The sequence below is a fragment of the Dendronephthya gigantea genome, unplaced genomic scaffold (assembly GCF_004324835.1).
Source record: "Dendronephthya gigantea isolate DGI-Jeju-01 unplaced genomic scaffold, DenGig_1.0 000066F, whole genome shotgun sequence".
Lineage (NCBI taxonomy): Eukaryota > Metazoa > Cnidaria > Anthozoa > Malacalcyonacea > Nephtheidae > Dendronephthya > Dendronephthya gigantea.
In genome coordinates, this window is record NW_021163076.1 from 1,122,838 (window position 1) to 1,148,378 (window position 25,541).

At 36.0% G+C, this 25,541-nt stretch overlaps 1 protein-coding gene across 1 annotated transcript; it reads right to left on the reverse strand.

Moving 5' to 3' along the window:
- Nucleotides 1–15,466: 15,466 nt before the first annotated feature.
- On the reverse strand, nt 15,467–19,970 carry LOC114530773. The gene is made up of 8 exons (XM_028552393.1): nt 18,740–19,970; nt 18,504–18,660; nt 18,112–18,275; nt 17,921–18,000; nt 17,299–17,785; nt 16,202–16,273; nt 15,920–16,070; nt 15,467–15,845 (listed from the first exon to the last, which is right to left on the reverse strand). The coding sequence occupies exons 1-8, from the start codon at nt 19,391–19,393 to the stop codon at nt 15,496–15,498; spliced, it is 2,115 nt and encodes a 704-aa protein (XP_028408194.1). The 5' UTR covers nt 19,394–19,970; the 3' UTR covers nt 15,467–15,495.
- Between the last annotated feature and the right edge of the window lie 5,571 nt (nt 19,971–25,541).

A 25,541-nucleotide genomic window follows, 5' to 3' on the forward strand; every position in this document is an offset into this window, starting at 1 on the left:
TTCCACTCGTGAGGAATTTTGCCTGACTTAAGAGACTTATTACCTTCTCTAATTGGCTAAACGTACCTGCTGGAGTACCGCAAGGCACCCGGTTAGGCCCTTGGTTGTTTTTGGCAATGATTAATGACCTTGACTTGCCTGACGATCCATCAACTGGTATATGGAAGTTCGCCGATGATACTACAGTATCCGAAGTTGTTCCACAACATGAAGAAAGCAACCTATCGAGTATTATTAAACAGATATCTGATTGGTCCTGCGAAAATTCCTTCCAACTAAACCCGATCAAATGTAAGGAACTAGTCATCTCATTCAAGAAGGAATGTCCAACTTATGTTCCAATTGATGTGAATGATCGACGGTTCGATCTGGTTGCATCTGCTAAAGTGCTGGGAGTCACAATCAGGAACGATTTAAAATGGAACGATCACATTGACCAGATTACAACGAAAGCTTCTAAACGTCTATATCTTCTCCGCCAACTGAAACGAGCAAAAGTTGAAACTGCAGACCTAATACATTTTTACTGTTCGTGTATTAGGTCTGTTCTTGAATACGCGTGCGAATTATACCATAGCAGCCTCCCCAAGTATCTATCTGATGAGATCGAAAGAATCCAAAGAAGGGCACTGGAGATTATTTTCCCAAAAATCCCCTACAAGGAATGTATGGCTAAAGCAAACCTCCAAACACTATTTGAACGTAGAGAATCTTGTTCCCAAAAACTTTTTCAAGAGATTGTTGCTAACAGCTACCACAAGCTAGCTAACCTCCTTCCACCTCGGACTGGCACCGCCACAAGTCGTCTGCGAACAAAGAGAACATTCCACACATCACGAGCTCGTACCGATCGTTGTAAGAACTCCTTTATCACGTATTATGCAGCGAAACATTCCACCTAATTATTTTTCCATCATTATATATCTGGATTTTATTTGTATTTAAAATATCTTACAAACTTAGATTTTTAACTATAATTTATTGTAAATATCTTTCATGCAATTCAGTTTTGTAACTGCAATATGAAGATTTTTTTAAATAAACTTTCAACATTTCAAATAACTCACAGAGCGATGGTGCAATGACAGAAGCAGTTTCGCGTAATAATCTAGCTGGAATATTATCCGCGCCTGCAACTTTGGACACATCCAAAGACTGGAGGACAGCTTGAACTTCGTTTTCAGTAAGTGTCACTTTCGATAACAATGGGTCACATTCACTTTCCGGGGAATTGTCAGATTGTAAGCAACTGTTTGTGAAGATGGAAGCGAAGTATTTATTAAACAAATTAGCAATTGTTTGCGGGGTATCACCTACAACTCTTGGTGAGTTCTCGTCTGTTGTTTCTGTACATGGCATTGAAACTTTATTCGGTACGCTTCGCATTTTTCACTTCTGTTTTAAAATAGACCAAAATCGCTTTGGGTTTGTCGTAATGTCAACCTCAATGGAGTCAAAAAATTTTTCCCAACTTGCGCAGATCAAATGTTTTACTTCAGTTCGCAGATTTCTAAATTTAGCTTTTAAATAAGGAGTAGGTGATCTCCTTAATTTTTTTCGTAAGGTATCCTTTTTCTTAATAAGGTTCAGTATTGTTCCGTTTATCCACGGGATTAGGTTTCTCTCCTTGAGTTTTTTGTAGGGATGCTGTCTGAGACAGCAGCAAGAAAGATATCTTTCCAGCGCTGCCAGTCCGTATTGATATCGTCATTACCCAAGATCGACGACAAGTTTATTGCTCTAAGAGAAGCACACAACGCGTCCAGGTCGCCTGATTTGTAATCATAGATGGTCCGATTAATTTTCGTTGGGGCTTTAACAAAAGCAGAGAACTCAAAGGAGATAGTACAATGGTCAATGTAAATACCAGTTTCCTCTGGGGACAATACTTCTAACGCACTGATGCGATCTGGCGCGTTTGTTATTACTAAATCGAGCACATTGTTGCCACACGTTGGTATGTGGTTTAATTGTGACAGATAATGATCATTTAGTGCTTCGATGAAGCACATCTCATTAGTTCCGCGTGCTTGAGTCAATGGCTCCCAATTGATCTGTGGCAGATTGAAATCGCCAGCCAGAATTATATTGTCGTATAGGTCTGCAATATTGTTTAAGAAGACAGCAAATTTTTCGTTCCAACTACCGTCTACATTTGGTGGGCGGTAGAAGCTGCAAGCCAGAATTTTTAAGTCACAATCAGTGACCAACTCAGCAGCCGCGACTTCTAATTGTTCAGATGAAGCAGGCAAATAATCTCTGACAGACTTAAACAAGTCTTCCTTTATTGCAATACATACCCCGCCACCACTCTGATTTGTTCGATCTTTCCTTACAATATTGTAGGGTTGACGAAGAATTTAGTTGCAGCTGATGTTACTAGTTAACCATGTCTCGTTAATAAAAACAATGTCCGATTTGTCAGCATACATGAAATCTTGAACACACTGTAGGTTACAAACTGTGGTAGTACCAATTTGATGTAAACTTTTAAGGCTATGAGTGTTAATCACAAGGCATTTGAAAGCTGAATTTGATGACACGACATTGTTTATAGTAGCCGGTCCAGGATGACAATGTATGTCTCCGCACAGTAATAAAAGACCAACAGCGAATCCCCTGAAGTTGTGAAAGTTTCGAGATGTTCGACATTTGTCGAAGGTCTTAGATGAAAACACAGGCTTAAAATACTTCCATGCCGAAGATTTAAAGCCCTCATTGAGACAAGCCGATGGGTTAATCGTTCGATCGTCTTGTATTGTGAGAAGATTAATAAGGAAGCATAAAATAACCAAAGAATACACAGAACTCGCAAAAGCGTGACTAACCGCCATCTTGTCTATTGCCTCACCTTTGTATCTGGCTGCAGCAGAAGGCGTCACAGTGACTTGTGAGAATGATAAGCTGACATGGTGGGCAGCTCATGTGAGTGCCCTTCCACACTGGTCTTCGCTCGTTAAATCATTGCTGTTGATCCAGCCAAGTTCTGCATTATGCACATCTAACCAGTGCATTTTCCTAACAACAAGACAGAGCCCTTGAAGATTACCTTGAAGCTAGCATTATGCTGCAATACAATAATACATAACTGCCTCAACTGGGTAACAGGATTGATTTTGTGTTATATGTTGCTAAATGAACACCTAGGTTATGTATATATATATATATATATATATATATATATAATATATATATATAAAATATATTACTTACCAATATGCAATCTGTAGAACTATAGTTCTATTGGAGTAATCTGGAAAAAGTATGCCAGCAAGATAAAGTCAAATGAACAACCAGAACTTCAGACGTTTTCTTTCAAACTTTTCATATTATTGGTTTCTAGCAATGTTTTGTAAAAACACGTTAATGCAAAAGATTTACTAAAATATTTTTAGACATTTGTTCAAATTTCAAGAAATTTATATTCCTAGGTATCATTTTTGCAATATTATTTTAAAATATAGAAACTTTTAATTAAGTATGCGTGAAAATATCGTGAAATTTAATTGAAAATTAGGTGCAACACTTAGAGTTTACGTAGCAACTTTTTGTATTTTTGGCAACTTTTTAGCAACTTTTCGCATTTTACCAGCACAATACAATACAATAACATTTATTTAACATGATCAGATACACATAGCTATATAAAGAGCTAATTTACAGGTATTGCCACGATAATGTTGATTAATTTAAGCTATGGTAAAAACGAAGGCAAAATTGAATTAGTATTACCTAAGTTAATTTGGATTAGATTAGAATTAATAATTATTACATTAAAATTAATTACCCTAAGTAAAGAATACAGAATTATTGTAAATTATCTAAGTTATTAATGTCTTTCAGGCTAATGTTGTTTAAAAACATTTGATAGTTATTGGCCGCTCTAGCAGTGTCGGGAAGGGAATACCATAGTTTTGCTGCCTGGTATCTCCAGGATTTCATTCCATAAGTAGTTGTATTCACCTTTGGAATTTGAAGAATGTGTTTTCCTCTCAGTGAATATTTGCTTTGCCTTAGGTTTAGTAATTCCTTTAAGCTCTCTGGGTGGTTGCTATGATTTAATGACCTATAGACATTTCAGATAATTTTTTAAATTTGTTTGTGCCTCAGAGTTGAGAGTCCCAATTTTGAGAGAAGTTCCTCATAAGGTGTGTACCTGTCCTTGAAAACAAAGCAGAATGCACGTTCGTTCACTTTTTCCAACTTGTCAGCCATGGTCTTGTTACAAAAATGCCAGGTTTCAGAGCAATACCTGAAATGCGGTGCGATAAAACACATATAAATGTTGGATCTTGTTTCAAATGGGAGTATATTTCTCAAACGCTTTAAAACAGCTGTTTGTTGAGACACTTTCAGGCATATTTTTTTCCCTATGTTTTTCTCAAATTTGAGCTTATTATCCATAGTGACCCCAAGAAGTTCCATTTCCCTGCAGTTGGGGATAGTTGTGTTTTCACAGCGAAATTCAAGATTGACTTTTGGTTTTCTCATTATGATTGCTTGGTACTTGGAAAGATTTCTTTGCATTCTGTTTTCTTTATACCAATGGTCGACTTTGGCTAAATCAGAATTAATAATTTCTTCCACTCTCGCAAGATCTTTATCTGCATAAGAGATCTGTGATAATTTGCTCTGTTTGATACCGTATGCAAGTTCATTCATGAAGATGTTAAAAAGCAGTGGCCCAAGGATAGAGCCTTGAGGTATTCCTGCGAAAATGTTCTCCCATGAAGAATTATACAATTACTTAATGGCTTCCGTGTTTGGATGGCCTGATCCAAACACGCGGGAATGTTGCGAGAGTTAAGAAAAGCGTGCGAAACACGAGCCGAAGGCGAGTGTTTTGCGAGCTTTTCTTAACTTGAGCACATGTAACATGGTTCTAGCACTTTAATTGCTTGACTAACTTAGACTGCTACCTATGTTGATCACGTTACCAGTACTTTAAAGTCTCATGTAACTGCCTAGTGACTACGACTGGTGACGAGGTAGAATTTACAAATTAAACAAGACTTACCTAAGTCAATGTTTGATTGTAATTCTTGCTTGTCACCAGTCAGGAACGAAGGAGTTACATGCCCTCCCTTTTCCCTCCCGTCTCCTTCGTTTCTTTTGCTGGTAACCTTCACTGTGAAGATTGACTGAATGCGCACGCGCATGCTTCTCATGTAACTCCTTCGGTCCTGACTTTCAAGCATATACATAATATATCCAAACTAGTGTGAGAAAATCTAAATCTTTGTAGACATTCTTTCTTGCACTATACAACATATTTGGAATTCTGAAATATCTCCCCAAAAAAGCAGGAAATCACATTTGAGGGACTCTAAATTTCAAATTTTTGTGATTGTTAAATCTACCGAAATGGAGCACTTGGATTCTTTAACTGCCTAAAACAGATCAGAAAAATTATCGACGTTTCGACCTAAGGGCCTTCTTCAGGAGAATTGGTGTGTTTAGGCAGTTAAAGAACGAAGTGCGCTGCCTACACTGCAACCTGGTTATATGTGTGTGTATATGTATATGTATAGAACAATCCATTGAAGAACAAATTGAACTAGACAGAAAACTGGCTGAAATGCTGACTGCAGAAGAGGATGAAGATGATTTACTCACAGTGAATGACGACGTAAGCACATTCAATCACGGAGATGTTAAAAGCTAATCTTATATGAGGCCTGCAAAAGCTTTCAGTTAAAACACAGCCAGAAACTGAAAAAGCAATCAATATGTTCGTTTGAAGATGTTGTGTCCTTAAGAACCACCGGTGTCACATATTATCAATGGGTGAAACCCATAAATATCAATTGACAAATGCAGGTCAGACCCATGTTAGATGATCATCTTGGTCATTTTAAACAAGGTTCATGACAGTGCTCGGACAGGCAGCCAATCAAAATTGCTGTTGCTTGGCATTAATTTACATAAAAATTTGCAATTTTGATTTTTGCATGCATGCAGTTTGCGCCATATTGTAATTTCTGTGTTCGAAGTGAAGTCTTATACAAACAAAATTCAATACTTCAAACTATGGAGTCATCTGCACAAAAGGGCAGTCGTATTGCTGATGACCATCATTGTATTTTGGAGAAATTTTTTGAGGAAGAGATGGTTGGAACTGGCTCTAATTATAAAGATAAAGTGGATAATGCAGTCATGCAGACAGGACTAACAAAATCGCAGGTCAAGGTAAATAACAATATTTTCAATTACCCACAGTGTATATTGGGATACAAGACCAATTCGCAACTATACTACGAGCTCCATCTTTATGTGTTACCATAACAGTTCAATTAATGCTGGGAAACTTAGTTTGATCCTTTTATTTGAACATTTAGGTTGTTTTCATACTTCAGGATGAGAATCGTATACGACTATATTTGCATCGTGTAGATAGGCTTTGAGAGGACATTTAGGACTTAAAATACCACATGGTAGTGCTACTAGTGCATGACAGCTTTAAATCAATGTTTACCCAAAATTAATGGGTTTGTTTAGTTAAGGAGCTTTAAATGGCAGTGTTTTCCCCTTTCCTGGTGATGATGTGTCCTTTCCTCCTTGATGTTGGTAAACTGTTGTCTAGGCTATAAGGACAGGTCTTTTACTACACAGTGGGAAGGGCTGGTGCAATTAAAGTATGCTATGCTCAATTTTTTCTGACCCTTTCCTGAAAGTGATTCACCTTTTTTATAACCCATCCTCCTGGGCTACAACAGAGTTTATTAAGTATAGTACATCTAAACTGTGTTACCTTCCTGACACATTTAGTGTAAATAGGTACGTTTCCAGGCTTTTGTCACCACTTTCCTCATCACATATTGAGATATATACCATTCTCAACCAGCCCATGAATGTCCAGGTTCCAAGGTAGCTTGCTAGCATGTGTTGAAAGTCTGTAGAGTTAACACCTTGGAAGCCTTTTTTTATTTGCGTGAATGTTAGTGCCCCACCATCTTCTTGTACTAGCCTCCCCCCTCTAAATTTAATGGTCCCTAATTTAAAGAGCAATTAAATATGCAAGATTTTGAAATCAATTTGACATATATGGATTTTTGAAACCCAAAAATACATACAGTATTTATATATAAGTGATAAAATCTCAGCCTGGGCTTGCATTAGGAAAATATTTATGAAATATATAACATCAATATAAAGCATGCTGCTTTGATTGGTCGAAACTGAAGTTTGAATCAAACACTAAAACCATAAAGTTATAGGAAACCATGTATTGTAAATTAATTTTTACATAGTGTGGAACAGACTTAAACTAGTACTGTGTAGTAGAGATTAAAAATACACATTGTCAATGCTATTGTTTTTATCTGCATACCTTATCATTTTTGTTTGTGGATGTTTTATTATACTATCCTGTATTAAAACTTGTTTTGCCAGACTTAAATCAAGGTCTTCTAGGAGAAATCAAACTTATGCTACTTGCATTATGTTTTGAGGATTAAATAAAATTACCAAGAAAGCAGCAAGTTTCTTTCTCAACAAATCTTTGTATTATGGTACCTTTTCTACATGATCACTGTTTTACGTACTAAATGGTGTTATAGACTGTAAGCACTGTGCAACTGTTTTTAAATTGCAGGTGTGGATTGGCTATCAGGAACGGAATTTAAAAAGACTGAAAGGGGGAATGACATCTTCTTATACTGAACAATCTGCAGTATTATTGAAAAGAGCTAAAAGTATACAAGGGCCAAATGCATTTAACTTGTTTTGAAGTAACTTTTTCAAATCAGGTATTTTTCAAAGTAAGATTACATAGTGTATGACCTGTTGGAATATATTGTATACATGCAACACGTAGTAGAGCTCACAGTCATGCATTGCCTCTTAATGGTTAATGATCAGGGACGGATTCAATGATTGCACAGTACATTCAGTAAAATCCAGCTTCTTGTCTTGTATTGTTGTTGCTGCCATGAAAGTTCTGGGATTGGAAACACTTGATGGAATTACGACAGAATTCAATTCCATAAGGACACACCAAGAAACAGTTTGAACAAGCAAAAATACATTAAACAGATCACTGCTCTAATTGTTGATGAATTTGTTATAGACATGGAAACCAATACTTCTATTATCAACCATGTCCTAGATGAAAGAGACAGAAAACAGTTATTAAAGAACAGTATGACAGTAGATGGACGTTTTTGTTTCAGACATCCTGGTTGTTCCAAGACATTTAGGTAATAATATTTTTTCTGGGTGGATTAACCCATTGTGCTGCAATGTGCCCCCAGTCTGCCCTACCTATTGTTTTAACTTGTTAAATGCCAGGCAATTTTCATACATGTCCAATACTCTCGCAAGCACACCGATGGAAAAGGTTATTCACCATCTGTAATAAATATTTTCGTTTCGTGAACTCCAGCTGAGAATGGATATATATACGCGCATCAAATTATCGCGAGTATACACCAACGGAAAAGGTTCATTCACCATCGGTAATAAATATTTTCGTTTCGTGAACTCCAGCTGAGCATGGATATATATACACGCATCAAATTATCGCAAGTACACACCGACGGAAAAGGTTCATTCACCATCGGTAATAAATATTTTCGTTTCGTGAACTCCAGCTTAGCATGGATATATACGTGCATCAAATTATCGCAAGTACACTGACGGAAAAGGTTCATTCACCATTGGTAGTAAATATTTTCGTTTCGTGAACTCCAGCTGAGCATGGATATATACGCGCATCAAATTATCGCAAGTACACAGACGGAAAGGTTCATTCACCATTGGTAATAAATATTTTCGTTTTGTAACTCCAGCTGAGCATGGATATATACGTGCATCAAATTATCCCCCGTATACCGACGGAAAAGGTTATTCACCATCGGTAATAAATAATTTCATTTCGTGAACTCCAGCTGAGCTAATCATAGACATACGTGCACTAAACGGCCACACCATCGGTACCAACGAAAAATTAGTGATTTTCCATGGGTATTTTCAACCGATACCTAATTAACTCCTTAGAGCATGACTTCGCGATATCTTTAAATTTGTGATATCTTATTTTTGCCACATATTCCATTGCGTGTTTCTTAATCCTTTCGTAACAATTCATCACCAAAACGCAATATATTACAATATATATAAATGATATTGTATGCGTGCAATATATTGATTCTTCGTTCTCGAAAATATCCCATAGTGTGCTCCTGCGTCAGTTATAGTATATTGTCGTATCGTTACAATTCATCACCAAAACACAAGTATTATACAATATATATAAATGACATTAATTGTATGCGTGCAATATATTGATTCTTCGTTCTCGAAAATATCCCCAGGGTTGGTAGATTTTATGAATAAATAAGCCAAATATATTAACATAACATTGGTTTTCTTTGTTTAAAACAAAGGAATCAAAGGGCCGCCAATAACAATGTTTGGCTTATTTATTCAGTAACTTACCAACCCTGAATATCCCATAGACATAATGTGCTCCTACGTTTTTATACTGTATGTTGTCGTATCGTTATATACAATTCATCACCATGCAATACGCAAGTATTACAATATATATAAATGACATTGTATGCGTATATACAATAATTATATCCATTCTTCGTTCTTTAGAATATCCCGTAAAATTTTAACAACATATTTTCTTCATACTCTGCTGTGAGTTTCTTCTTTATCACAAATACTACACTGTGTTTATAGTTATTATGCAAAGCAGTATTGTTATCATAAATTGTTCGAGCGTGTTGTGCAAGCACTGAAACTTCTACAAATTGCGCGTAGGAGTGTAACTAAGTCCTATAAAATTCTGGGTTAGTCATGGGTAGCATTCTTTGGGGTATAAATTCACAAGCAGAAGAAACAGGTGTTTAAAGTTATAATGCAAGCGATAACATAACGTCAAAATGGGCTGAAAACCTGACCTATCAGTAAGAGAAAAAGAGTGTGTTACAAGGGAATTGGCAAATGGAAAGTCTACATTACAGATAGCCAAATTTCTGCAGCGTGATCACCGCACAGTCAAGAAGTATGTAGCGGCAAGTCACCATGGACATAAGAAACATGTAGAGCCAAAATTTAGAAAGCTGAATGGACGCCAACTTCGGCAAATCCATCGCCAAGTTGTAAAGACACCATTAGCAACACGCAGGCTAATATTTGATGCCTGTGATATGCCTAATGTGTGCCGTGCTACACGTTGCAAAGCGTTACGCGAGGTTGCAACCGTTGTGAATGCCGTCAAGACTCCACCTTTCAACCAGAGACACAAAACAAAAAGAATACAATGGGCCAAGCAATACATGAAAGTTGATTTTTCGCGAGTAACATTTACGGATGAATGCCGAGTGACGCTGGATGGACCAGATGGCTGGGTTTCATTGGATCACTCTCCCCCCGTCCGAATGTCCCGTCAGCAAGGGTTTCGACCATGGTGGAAAAAGCAGCCACGAAGACTGCAAAAAACACTATTTATGCACGACAATGCACCTGCACATGGTGCCAGATATACGACTGCCTGGTAAAAGAAGATTGGCATTAAAGAGGACAATCTAATGATATGGCCTCCCTGCTCCTTATTTTCTCCCTGCTGCTTATTTTCTTTAGGATACTGTTGTGTGCTCCGACCATTGAGTTTGTGTTGTCAGACGAATAAGTAATGCAATTTGTTCCAATCCAATGAGAGGTAATCTATTACTTCATTGCAAATATCATACATCTTTTGAGCTGTAGACCCACTGTTGATATTTGGCATATCAAGCAATGAGGTCTCGATTAAATCAGAGGTTTTTCTAACGTGTTTAACCAAAATTGGTAAAAATTTATCATCCTCATCACTGCTTCCATCTGTAGCTAAACCATACCACTGGGTTGATGACAATTCTTCCTTCAAATCATCAGTAAGGTGCTTTGCAACTGATCCAGTAAGCATGTGAGACGTTTTAGTGTGTTTTATTGGCTATTTTTGAATCTGGAAACATAGATGTAAATACTTTCCCAGCATGATCTGCGGTGGCGAAAGGAAGGTTGTGTTCAACTAAGAACCCAGCAAAAAATAACTCAGCCTTGGTTATCTTTCGGTCCAAATCTGAAGTTGCTGCAATTGCTCCCTAATCAGTTAACTTTCTTTGCTTTTGCAAAGATTCAACGCACTCCTTGTGCTTTGGAGTTGCGGCATGTCTAGTAATGTTGTTTTACCCTCATGTCCGATACTAAAATCACATCTACAGACAGAACATGAAGCAAAGTTTTTACCTTAAAAAAATTTTCTGATAAAGTTAAACTTTTCGATCCAATAAGTCTTTAAATTTAACAAAATATTTCTTCTTTTTTGGAACTGGTTGAGTTGACTCCGCCATCGATCTTTATTTTACAGTTTCCAGGTGACGTGACAAACTTTATTATTCTCTTATGTCCCTTGCAAGCAGGAAAAATCCCTTTAAGTACCTTTTGCATCCTTGAGCTATATATTTATCGCTAACAATATGGCAGATTTCGAAACGAATGCTTTGCAAATTCAAATAAAATAAAACTTTTTAGTTAATATGAATTTAAAATTAGCATGCTGTAAACAAATCTGGAGTTTTACGTAATTTTCCAAAATCGTGCGGGAGGTAAAATCGAGCAACAAAAGCGGGACTCTCCCACCAAATTGGGGGAGTTGGCATGTCTGAATTATGAAATGTTAAAATTGCCACATACTTGAGAGGACATGGTTTTATTGCCTCTATCATGGTAAAATAATTGCCATATTTAACCCCATTAAGCTCCAGAGCTTATTTTGAAAAAAAACACATTAAAATGGTATATAGTATCATGTTACTTTCTGGTTTACTAAGAGGAATGTAAGATGCAGAAAATGTTTTTGCACACATTGCTAGGGGACTAGTTTCAGTCTTCATGGCTTTGAATGCCTTCCATGTTTTCTGATATACACAATCAGAAAAAAATTAACTCATTTTAGTATTTGCTGTTTATTGATTATAGTACCATAAATGCTACATTTACTTTCCAAAGGTATTCATGGGTACAACTATTCTACATTTAATTACCTGATAAAGCTGTAATGCAACACTTGATTCTACTAAATGGCATTTTCATTCAACAAAGAATCTGGCTCATAGTTTAAGGAAAAAGACTCCAGGGCCCATTCAGTTTCATTGAGCAATTCCAAAAATGATGGATCATCCACAATTTTAGAAATCTCTTCATTAGGACTATCATCATCAGATTCCAGTTCTTCAATACATTGGACAGGTACATCAATATCTGCAAACACTTTGCCAAATATTTCAAGTACATCATTAGCATGTGTTTTTTGTGGGTAGCCTGCGCATGCGCGGCTAACCACTATGTAGTCGAAAAAGTGTCCGGATCTGTGTGTGTGTGTCTGTGGCAATCTTCGGCAAACGTCGGACATACGAAAGATGATGAACGGTACGTTCTACTTCCGGAAAATTTCGTTGTTTTCGAAGGACGGAAGCATTTGAAGCAACCGAAGTTACGTTAATACGTTTGTCAAATTTTAAAGCGAAGTTGAGTACTTTAAAGACGAAAAAGAGGTGATCGGTGAGCGTTGAATCTACAACTACAAAGTTACACTGTTATAATGCAATATTTCACCTGTCAATTTCTTAGTTGTGGACATGCAGCTATTAAACCAAATACATTACCTTATTGCAAATGGTAGTAACAAGTTGCCCTGTTTTATAAATTATAATTTGGCAAATGGTAGTAACAAGTTGCCTTGCTTTATAAATTATAATTCAATATTTCACCTGTCAATTTCTTGCTTGTGGACATGCAGCTATTAAACCAAATACATTACCTTAATGCAAATGGTAGTATCAAGTTGCCCTGTTTTATAAATTATAACTCGGCAAATGATAGTAACAAGTTGCCCTGTTTTATAAATTATAATGCAATATTTCACTTGTCAATTTCTTGCTTGTGGACATGCAGCAATTAAACCAAATGCTTTGGAGTTCAAAAAACAAAACTGTTAACAAAAGTGCATTTCAACTGATCAAAAATCTTTAAAATATTGTTCAGATACATAGATAAGTCCTTAAAAAATGTTAATGTGAAACATTTGAAACAATTTTGGACTCTTTGTTATGTAACTGTAAAATGATCTGGCAAATCAAGTAGTTTATCCTCAATGAAATCTTTGTTAAGATCTTTCTCCTTCTAAACTAAGCTTTATGTTAACAGAGGATGTGTGCCACCATCCCGGAACCTTACTCTCCTTTTTGTTCTGTTCACCTATTCTGCTTAAAAAATTTCATTTCCTATCTCTTGTAAAAATGCTTTTATATATGTTTTGATCTGTCCTAAAATGTATTTAATACAATAAAATATTATAATATATAGATTGCATAATAAATCGACTTCGTTATAACTGTATTCAACCAGCTAACTATAGGGCGTTTATTCTGTTGTCTATGGCATTAGAACATAAGACTAGAAAATAATATTTTATTGCATCAGTTGATATTTACTCGCCACTATAGCAGCTTTATCGCATTAATAATGTTTTACAGGCTACCCACATGTACGCATTGCGTACCTATTTTTTCCAAATATCAACACTTTCCAATATGTCATCCACAGTAAATATTGTATCTGCATGATTTAAAATCTGATCTATTTGATCTTTTCCAAATTCCGATAAAACATTAAGGTAACACACGGCAATAGCGGTGTTATTTACATCACTAACATCTGCTTTCATGAGCAACTTTTTTTGTAGCAAACTTAGTTCAAGAATAAGTTTCTCTTTCTCTTTCTCTTTCTGGACACTTTTCGGTTTGGTAGATTTGTTTGACATGTGTAATTTAGCTTTTTCTTACAAGCAACAATTTTACCCTTTTACAATGTTTGTATCTAAAGGCAACCCTTTTTTTATGAACACCACTTTGTCTTTGCTTAATAACACAAATATAGGGAATATGGAATATATGAGGTTTTTAAGAGGAGATTTTTTACAAACTAGCGTATTGAGCGCTCAAAACCAATCAGATTGCTGGAGCCTGGAGTATGGAAGTTGATAGAAGCAATTCCATGTAAACATGGCGGCCGGATTTCAAATAGTATGAGTGTTTCAGTGCCGTTTTCACAACCATAACTCTCGGAAAGTTATGCAAATTAACAGAAAATAAAAAGCATGTGATCACATGGCGAGAAATTGTGGACACAAGTGGGAGGAGCTTATTTTGTTGCTCTCACGCGCCATACATGAAGTACACAGGACATGATAAAGTTTCAACATGGCGGCCGCTACTAACAGAAGTACTAAGAGAAGCGCGCATAGTCCAGGGTTTTTTTGCGCATTGAACAATTTTTCAACGGCAGATTTCTCTCTCCCCACTAAGAGACGGAGAAAGACGCTAGAAAGCGGCCGACTCTATTCGGTGGAAAGAGTTCTGGCCAGTCGAAATTTGAAAGAGGTAATTATATATGTAATATTAAATTGGTCAACCGATTTAATAAGATGCAAACAAATGTATATTTGATCCTGTAATTTTTCAAATTTATTAAAAGGGTAAAGAATTTCTGGTGAAGTGGCTGGGCTACAGCTCATCTGAGTCAACGTGGGAGCCTCTAGAACACTTATCGGAGGAATGTATCAGGCAAGTATTTAAAAATAAACATTTGTTATTCTTGCACTAATTTTACTCCAATAACATATCAGCCTTCTTAGTTAGTAAAATACTAATCAATTTGCATGCACGAGAGGTTAAGTTTCATTAAATCTTGAATATGTTATTCATAAATTATTTAAATTCAACCCTGAATTTTTATAGGTACTTCAATGAGCCAACTCCTTCCAGGAATGTGACATTGGTTGAAGTCAGTCGGCTCAGAGTTGCTATTCACCAGTCACTAAACAGCCCGCGAACAAGATCACGTGTGACGGTGGAGTTCCGTCAGGATGTCTTTTCCTTTCTTTTTATGGGGAAAGGTCGAAGGCATGGACTCTGGTTGCTGCTAGAGAAAGAAGATTTTAAGGGACTTTTTTCTCAAAGAACTGGGACAATTTGCTTGATCGTCATAGTCAAGGAACAAAGCTAAATTTCCCTGTAAAAGTTAGACATTTCATATCTTGGTCACCAGCACACCACATTGTTGACACATCAGGAAATGTTGCTCCATCACCCAGGTCTTATCTGGAAAAAATGTCAATGGATTTTATTAAAGTAGCTGCATGAAAATTTAGTAAAAAATACATTCTGGTGCACACTACTTTAATTTTTTTTCTGTCTAATGGTATTTATTCCATTGATCATGAATATGGACCATTGACATTTTTTCCTTGGTTATGTAATTTCCTTATCTGTCAACAACATGTTGTGGTGGGACCAAGATATGGAATTGTGTACTATATTTTCATCATCCATCTTATTGTCTATAATATAAATAGAACACTCATTGAATATTTATGTACATTTATATCATGTATATATTATTTCATATATATATTATACACCTATATACATCAGAGATTAACTATCTTTTCTTAGTTTTCTTTGTTTTCTTTGCCTTTTTTGTTTCCTTTTGCCTGTTTCTTTGTTGTACATTTGCATTTGCAGGTGGTATGCTGCTGTTGCATTCAACAATTGTAGAGGGAGCATCCATCCTCTGCATACTAATGCTCTTCTTTTTTTTACTGTTAGTGGCCTCTTGCTTCCCACCATTCCAAAATGCAGTTGCAACTTTTTTGTATGGTCTTTTCCTCCTTTCTCTCTTGTACAAATTGGTAAGTCTGTGCTCTGCTCGTATCACCTCAGCAGGGCTGTCAAAATTGTTGGACTTACGAAGGACTATGCTTCTGGCAACGTCATTGTTTTTTTCTACACCTATAATAAAAGTGCAGAGAATGAAAAAATGCCATATCTCATGTTTGTACAATACAAATAAAAGAGAGTCGTACCTTGTCCACTAAACTGTTTCAAATTCTTAAATTTGTCGAGAACATCCTGGATATGATATGCTGCTGCATGCATATAAGGTGTGATATTTTTATTTGCATAACCTTTTCTGTCGTGTTGCAAAGTGAGAAACAGTGTTATCCAGCATCGTATCTGAAATTGATATTAAAATGCATGCAAAAGAATTTTTCAGATAATCAACTATGTAGCCCTTGATATCATTATATACCACCCATTGCAACCACTTTGCATTAATAATATCAACACACAACAAGAGTACTTACTCGAGATCCACATGTTTCCAGTTCGACCGGATTATTTGAAGAAATGCAGTTGAAGTATATGTCACCAAAATGCTGTTAATGAAAAAGTTAAATTAACATTAGCCTAGTTGGTGGTATTACACCCTGATGAGCCCTACTTTAGATTTACTCTGTCTAAGGGCAGAAGATTTTCCTTACAAGGAGAGAGCACTAGAGCTTAACATAGAAGTTAGAGGTTAGCATAATGATGGTAGAAGATACTGGTTTTACCCATATAGCTGCATGCATTCACCTATATTTATAACCTGAGGTAAAATATTAAGTATGACATGCGATATGGGATAATCCTTAATCCATTACTGGGCATAAGGATACGTGTACAATACAACACAAGATACGGTCATTGCAGTGAAAACACACCATTTGGAATATTCGGCCACTCTAGCTCATTTAATGCTAATGATGGAGAAATGTGAACAAGAACAAGGTATATATAACCTATTATGCAGTTCTGCACATAGCTCATTAACTACATAACCTCTCGCTCTCAACAGACAAGGCATGATCAATATATATGTAGGATTTCCAATACTTGTTCTACTTTAATTTGCAGTGTTTATAAATCTATTGTGCTTTGGTCATAAAGCCCAATGTCTACACATATTCCTATTATCTACGATGTTTGAAATGTCATGTCTTTTAATATAAGGACAATTTATTTGAACTATGTAGCTCAGAAATGTGTGCTGATTACGGATAGCGACGAAGAGGTCCTGGTGAAGAAAGTCAAGAGACCAATAATTAGGAAGAGACAGAAAAAAAGTAAAGACAAAAAAAGGAAAAAGCAGAAAAAACAAAAAAAATACGACAGTGGCGAAGACACCGAACCCTGCTCCGCCGATGAACAAACAGCACGTAAGCGCCGCAAAACAGAAACAACAGACGAAACTTTGTATCCGCCATTAGTACGGCAGAATGCAATGACCCAACAAGAGCATGAAGAGATTATCTCAAATATTCGAAGTTTTAGGGAACCTAATAAATGTGAAAAAAGTGGGGACTGCTGCTCATAAACGTATGGACAAAGTAAGGAAACGGTGGAGTCTGCCGGACTATACCTTCCAGAGTTTAATGACTGTGTCTGCAGTATCCTGATGAATAATTTCTTCAGTGCTTAATTGGAGTTTATCAGGGAGGGTATGTAGCAACTTTTTCTTCTCAGCACCCATCAACGATGTCCAGTCCATCTTTCCAATCCCTTTACCATCATCATCCCGTTTCTCCCACACATTAAATGTTACACCACAGCTATTTATGAGCTGTGCAAGCCTCTGTAAGCAGACCCCTTTGGGCTCCCCTTTCTTCTTCAAGAAATCCTTCTTGTCATCTAGCTCCATAGCATCCTCTATTAAGTTAGATAACAAGATATCTGTAACTCGAAGAAGAAGGTGGAGCTCATCCAGAACAATATTAGAGAGTGGAACATCCAGTAAGGGCATATCTTTGCAACAAAATTGTTTCTCTGATGCACATTTCTTCACATCAGCCAATGTCAGAGCCATAGATGGTTGGTTATAGTAATCTCCTGACTTTGTCATATCCCATCTGAAACAAACATTTAATTAAATACATCATGGAAAATTTCTGTAAATCAACACTGTAAAGTATTACTATATAAACATCTAGATTTAAATGCAATGAAAAGGAAAAAGGAGCTTTCCACAACTCCAATTAAAATACCTTTGATCCTTATGAATTGTACACCACAAACAAGCATAATTTGCATTTGCTGCAGCACGTCCACTAATGAGTAGGAGAAACTGTAGAAAATGACAAATATATAATAAAAACTGGAGCACAAACTTGGGTTGTTTTTGTGAAAACTGACAAGCATGATAATGTAAATGACAGCAGCAATAGAAATATTCTACCTTATAGTCACCACCAAGAAATACTTCAACTGGTATGGCATGTCCTGGGTTTATTTCAACTTGACCATCATGAATGACTTTGTTAATTTCATTCCAGCAGTCTTTAAAACTAACTTTCAGGGACTCATAGCATTCTGTACCACTCATTACCCACTCATCAACCACTGGTTGGGACAAAAGATTGTTTATATTAATAGATCCCAGTTAAATGGTTGGTTAATTCATATTGCCATATAGGCTTTTCCCCCATAAAATAACTTGTTTCAACCAGGGTGTGAAACATTTTCAGATTAAAACTCAATATTGTTCATTTTTTTGCCATGTCATTTTTTTTCCTTATAGTATGCATTAATTATGTGAGATGGCATGAACACCAGATTTATGAGTTGTACAGATTTTATGTATACCTTTGGCAGCTAAAACATCTTTTGAATCATCCAGCACACAGTAACTCAGAATAACGTAATTTGTTAATCTGGTCATTCTTGCTCCATCACCACTTATCTTCACTTTCACCTTCTCACCAGCTGTTAGTTTGCCATCTTCAACCTGAATGTTAACAAAAATGAGTTACAGTAAAGAGTACCAAAAGAAATATACAGTACATTTGAAACTTAATTGTACTCACCATAAGTCTCAATTTGTCAACAAGGGAATCTTTGAATGATATCTGTGCACCAGGTGCTGCTCCCGGGGTTGGTTTTACTGCACAAATACTGTTTAGTTTGTTCCGACATTGTTTGATTAAATATGACCTAGGCATACCCTCAACAACCATTGAGAGTTCATGTATAAATGCATCTCCTACTGCAAATTTGTCCATTAGGAACAAAATAGCTTCTACCTTGCACTTTCCATCAATTGACAATTGGTCGTATTGATTATTTTTTGACTTAGGCAGTGCAGTTGGTGTTGAGGATGTCGAAGGGTTTAGCGTTATGTGCGGTATGGGGTCTGCTGTTGGTAGTGGTTCTGGGGAAATTGGAGATGTGGCCTTTGAGGAAGGTGTTGTATTCCAACCATATTTCTGGCCATTGCTGTCAAGAAACTCCACTCTATCTAGCTCAAGCCCAAAGTGCTTTGCAAACCATAATGCCTTTTCAGCCCTTGTCCCAAGTGCTTGCAGTCGCCTCTTTTGCTGTCGCTTTGACAAGTCGCCAATATTCTTAATAACAGGTGAACAGTTGTCGTCAGTTTCCTTCTCTAACATTCTCACATATTTTTTCATTTCGTCATTCTTATTCACAATTTCTGAAATTTCCAAATCTTTCTGAGCTTTCATTTCATTGAATAAAAGTTCCTTCTCTTTCTCTAAGTTGTGGTACTCTTTCTTTCATTCCTCCAACTCAACGTTTAAATTGTCCAAGCGTTCTTGTATCTCTTGCAGTGCCACTTTTGAGCGTTTGATTTCTTGTTCCATTTCAGCTGCTGTAGCGACATCACTCACTAAAATGCTCACTTTAGACATACTGTTTAGAAATGTCACACGTTTCGCCTTTGAACCTTTTAAGTTAAGTTGCTTAACCTGTTTGCTTACTTTCAAACATTGATACCTTAGCCGGTCTTCAACTCTTAGAGATGCGCGTTTGATTTTAATTGATCCATTGGGGATGATTTCGTTCAGAAAATCCACATACTTCTTGTGCTCAGATTTCGAGTTGTACCACTGCAACAATACGCTATTGTGAATAGCCATGCAGTACATAACCTGATCGTCCGATATTGCTTGTTTAGCGACATATGACAACTTATTCGATGGCGGGTTGGCGTTTATAAGTAATTTAAGAGTCTCTGAAGAAACGTTTGCATCAGACATTTACAAGCCTGTTGGTTTGGTCTATATGTTACAGAAAAATAAATCGAACTTCTACGGATGTTTAAATATATTGCGTTTGATGTTATGAATATTGCGCGAAATTTAAATATGGCGCGTAATCAATATTTATAATTTCAGCCATACACGTCAATATTCACGAATATATAACGTTGTTGCTTGGATACTATAAGGCCTGGTCACACGGCTCTTACTTTTCGGAGTCTTCGACACCCTCAACAACAAAATGGAGGCATATTCGAAGAAGAAGGAACGGTTTCTTCGTTTGTTTATGTTCGCCATTTCGGCAAGCTCTAGCGTGTAGTATCAAATTTCATTGCCAGAATATATCGAAATGTCTGTGGAACTATTCTAAAAACCGAACCAGGCGTTAATCGCCGAGATTAGAGATGCAAAATAGCTTGAAACATAGTGCATTGGCAAGCCAAAGGAGATGCAACATGTCGTGTTTGTCTCCCAAAATGGAACAAAAATGGAATTCTTTGAGACCTCCTTGGAGTATTTTGCCTATTGCGCTATATGTTATAATTCACCTTCGGTGGTAGCGAAATATCGCGATACCGAATGAAATTTCTATATTGCTATATTACAGATTTCGCTTTAGATACGAGTTATCCCCAAGATCTAACTATATCAGATGCAACATCTTATGTTTTGTGAATAAAATATGATATATGACGCTTTTCTTGGTAACTCCCGTACAAATATATAATAATACGTTCGGCATTTTGGTTTACAAATATGTTTATGTCCCGGTGCCTAACGCGCATGCGTGTCCACAATTTCTCGCCATGATCTAAAGATATGAAACTTCTAGACAAAATGGATTCACGGTTTGCCAAATAATTAAGGACGGTGGAATGTTATACAAGAGTTCGCTATGATTGCAGTTCATAGAAGTTAGGATTGTATGATTATCATTTTACTGTTTTTTTAGCTAGGTAACTGCCTGTGATCACAATGAATAAAATATAATGTAATCCTTTGACATATCAGCGTTTAAAAATTGCAGTTTCGTAGAACTTTTAGTGCCTAATCTTACTAATATACCATCTTATTTCACAAACAATTCAATATTGGAATTGCTATCGGAAAAATGTATTATAATCAGCACTTTTGATCGTATATCTTAAATATTAGACGGAAATATTGTATTGTACGAGATTTTCTTTTGCAATAGATGTATGTTATATAAAAGCATGCATTAGTTTTAAAATTCAAACATTAGATGTACCTAAACTAATTGCTGAGGTTTTGCTTGATTTGACATGAACTTAAAACATTAGTCTATTGCTAAAACCTATGTTCAACACTGGAAAATCACCCCAAAAATGTTTCCGATCAAACTAATTCATATTTTGCAATACACGCTGGGTATTGTAGTTTACAAAAAGTATAGTTTGATTTAAATTTGGGTGGTAGATCCATGGTCGTTTTTTGACATTTTCAAAATCAAGTAATTTTCCAATTATCACAGCACATATTTACCTGACATCTCAGAATAGCTATCTGCTTCTTTAGTAGAATTTGAATAGAGATACTTTGAGCCATATAGACACCTTCCTTAGTTCATATTACAAAATCCATAGCAATTAATTTACTGAATAAACAATTTTCATCTAAAAAATCCATAGGTTTTTATTTAGGTCATTTTTGTCAAAAAGGGACTTTATGCGAAGGAACTTTAAGTTTAGCCATTAAAATTAGGTGCAGAATTGTTTCTGATCAAACTAATTTATATTTTATGATAAGCCCCAGTTATTGTAGTGTGCAAAAAATACAATTTTGTTCAAATTTGGGTGGTAGGTCTGTGGTCGTTTTTTGGCATTTTTAAAATCAACCATAAGTTGTATATTTACTTTAGGCATTAATATACCAAATGAAGTGGCACCTGTATTAACAATATTATTGATACAATGGAAATACCTAGGCAATTATATTTATAAGGGGTTGCTGTGAAAACAATAACTAGTGGCACAATAACTTTGGTGGTTGCCAATGTAGTTAAGGTGGCTTTGTTAGGTTTTTTCACTTGAAAGAAATGTGCTAGGATTATGTATTACATCACATTTCCTTGTGTTTAACCATAAAAAAAAACAATGCAAATGTTTCCAATCAAATTTTCTCTGTATTCACAAAGATGAATATTATAATTTGAAAGCACTTGTAAGTATTTGACTTCCTCCTAATTATTACAGTATAAGTGTAGACTAAGTGTAGTACACTATTTATTGAAATTATTTATATAATATTTTAACAACAAAGTTCCATTATAATGTACAGCTATATGTACACATATATCACACTATATGAACAGCTGCATAATTTTGGAATGAATTGTCCCATGATTGTTCCACCAATTGTCCTACATGTCCCATATTATGTACCCACCACACAAGGAATTCATTGTTAAAATAGAGAGGGCAGTTGTTTTTGAAATAAATCAAAATAGTTTGACTTTCTTTCTTGTGTTGTTTCTTGAAATAGATTATTTAGGGTCTTTTTTTATTATTGTATCTTCAAGCTACCACACATAAGTGACATAACCATCCACTATGCCAGTTTAGTAGTTTACTGGTATCTGAAACTATTGTTCATATTTTCCAATATGTGTTGGAGATCTAGGAATAAATACGTTTACATTTGAGAATTTCATTATATCACAAGGTTAATTCCAAATCACTAAAATCAAACTTAATCAGTATATTTCAATATGTTTATACTTTAGTGTGTGACTGTGTCACTCCTTCGCACGAATAAAAATGTACGCATGGAAAATTATATCATTCAAAATACTGAAAAAATTAAACGAACACTCACCTGATTTTCTTCTTTATTTGAAGGAGCTTTTCGCCTTTTGAAATTCTCCAAAAGTTAGTAAAACATCTGTCTCTCTACACGAAAACTTAACCAAACTTGTAAATTCAAAATGGCTGCGAAGCATATTTTAGCGAAGGCCTGGTTGCTAAATTTTGAGCAATTTTGGGCAAAAATACGTGAATTTCTTAAAAATCTCCTCTTAGTCGTATAACAGCACAATTGTCCACAGGGTCATTGTTACTGAATAAATAAAGTATAGGGTTTGCAAACAATAGGGGTTTTATTTATGTATATTCAGATTCTATCAACAGGATTTTTTTGTGCGCTTTTTTGGGGTATTACAAACAAACAACTTTGGTAAATAACTGAAGATAGCAAATGAAATGCAAGTTCTGGTTATAGCCCTAATACATTTGAATAATGTTGTTGTGTGTTTAACATCGGTATATTTGCCGACTCTTCAAGCAGCAGCGCAAGAGGAATACGACGTGATTAGGAATAACGAGTCAATCCAATCACTTCTTCGTTCTTTCACTCATCTTTCTCGGTCGCTTAACGATTTACTGGCACTGGCAGGCTACATAAAAATAATAATAATAATAATAATAACGATTTAATTGAAGCATCTCTACATTGTAGCTCTACATCTTCAATATACTATAGTACAAATGTTATAAACTAAATTATATTACAATTATATAGAATATTAGAATAAATAAGAAATGTTAAATTGAAATCTATTCACTATGCATGAATGCATAATAATAATCGTTCTCTAGCATTGTTCAACAATAATTGTTTCACTTGTCTTATTAAAGATATAAAAGGCGTAGTACGTGGTATTCAGTTCTTTCTTTAATAGGAAGCCACCGGAGCTTCTCTAAGTTAAGGACAAAGCCTGTTAAGGACAAAGCCTGCTGCAACTTTTGAATCCGCTGCAGTTTTCTTACCAAGTACTGTGGAAGTGGATAACACACTACATCGTTATAGTCAAGTTTAGACATAACTAAACTTTCCGCAAGTTGCTTCCGCACGTTGAATGGGGCTAAGTTCTTCAGTTTTCGAAGGGTGAACAAAACGGCGTAACATGACGAGGATAGATGTTTAATATGATCTGTCCATTTAAGATGTTCATTTAACCGTGTGCCAAGTAGTTTGAATGAGGCTTTCCTTTCGAGTATTTCTCCCTTGACTGTGATTATAGGAACCTCATCTTTCAGACCACGCGCTGAGGACATTTGCTGAGTTGTTATTAGCATTTGCTTAGTCTTAGACCCATTAAGCAAAAGGTTTGATGAATTAGCCCATTCCTCCATGTTGCCATTTATCCTGTCTGCGATATAAGTAATTTCTTGTGGTGGACAATGATCATAAAGGGTTGTGTCATCAGCGTATTGAAAAGATGGACATTCAAGGGTATTTGGTAGATTGTTTACATAAAGGTTAAAAAATACTGGCCCTAAAATGGATCCCTGTGGAACACCAAAATGAACATTGAGAATGTTAGATTTCTTGTTGTTAATTTGGACGAATTGCTTTCGACCATTAAGATAGTTTAGAATCCAGTTTAGTGCACCATACGAGAATTCGATAGCATGAAGTCGTTCTAGCACAGTACGGTAATCAACGGTGTTAAAGGCTTTTGAAAAATCGGCAAAGGCAATCAGAGTTATTTCTCCTTTCTTCATTGCCTTAATGATGTCATCTTTTATTCGTAGTAAGATTGTTCCTGTTGAATGACCTTTCGGATAGCCAGAAATTGTGTCTTGCAGTACTTCATGTTGTTGTATATATTCTAATATTTGTACTAGGACAAGCCGTTCGTAAATCTTGGATAAGGCAGGAAGCACCGAGATACACAGATAGTGGTCAGGATCTGATGGTGAATCATTCTTCGGAATTGGTGATACTCAGGCAACCTTCCACGCTGTGGGAAAAGAAACTTTCTGCACATACTCATTGAGGATATGAGTTAATGGAGAGGCAATTATTTCTGCAACTAATTTGATAAATTTGACAGGTATTTGGTCTGGTCCAGTTGAACTGTCGGATCTCAATGACTTCAGTTGTTGCAGAACCTCCTTGTGGGTAACTTTTCGCAAACAGAATGTATCAGACATATTGTATTGTAAAGAATGAATCATTGCCTCAAGGTTATTATGAGATGTTGGAGACGTTGTGTAGTAGAATTGAAGTGTTCATTCAGTATGTCAGCATCCATTTTGATTGGCTTGGGATTTGGATGGAGAATGCCATGAATAATTTTTCAAAGTTCTTTAGGTTTTTTAGAAGACAAAGCCTTTTCGTAAAATGATCGTTTTAACTTCTTTATGGTAATATTTATTCTATTTCGAATGTCTCGAAACGCTTGCCATACAGCGTCTAATTGAGTTTTGTGGGCTAGGTATCTCAGTTTATTCCTTTCGTTCTGAAGTTGACGTATGTCTTCAGCATTGAGCCATGGTGCTGGTGGTCTGGTGAGTTCTGTTTTACGCAATGGGGCATGCCGATCCAAACAGGATTTAAACAGCCAGGTGAACAAATTAAGCTAGTCGTCAGGGTCATCAATACTATAAACCACACTGAAAGGTAATGTAGAGAAGTTGTCGATAAAAACTTGTTCATTAAATCGTTTCTCATCACGGATCATTTTAAAACGTGGTTGAAATCGAGTAACTCGTATATTCACGCAGGCATAGGGGGCATCGTGGTCACTTATTGTGAGACATGGTAAAACAGAGGTATAGATGATGCGACTTGGCATATTTGTGATTAT

What these genes read in the sequence shown, in the direction of transcription:
- LOC114530773 (XM_028552393.1), bottom strand. Translation starts at nt 19,393, where the DNA reads ATGAAAGCTCAGAAAGATTTGGAAATTTCAGAAATTGTGAATAAGAAT. An exon ending in TGGAAACATGTGGATCTCGA is followed by an intron (nt 16,071 to 16,201) that starts GTAAGTACTCTT and finishes TATCAATTTCAG; the next exon opens with ATACGATGCTGGATAACACT. An exon ending in GAAACAGTTTAGTGGACAAG is followed by an intron (nt 15,846 to 15,919) that starts GTACGACTCTCT and finishes CTTTTATTATAG; the next exon opens with GTGTAGAAAAAAACAATGAC.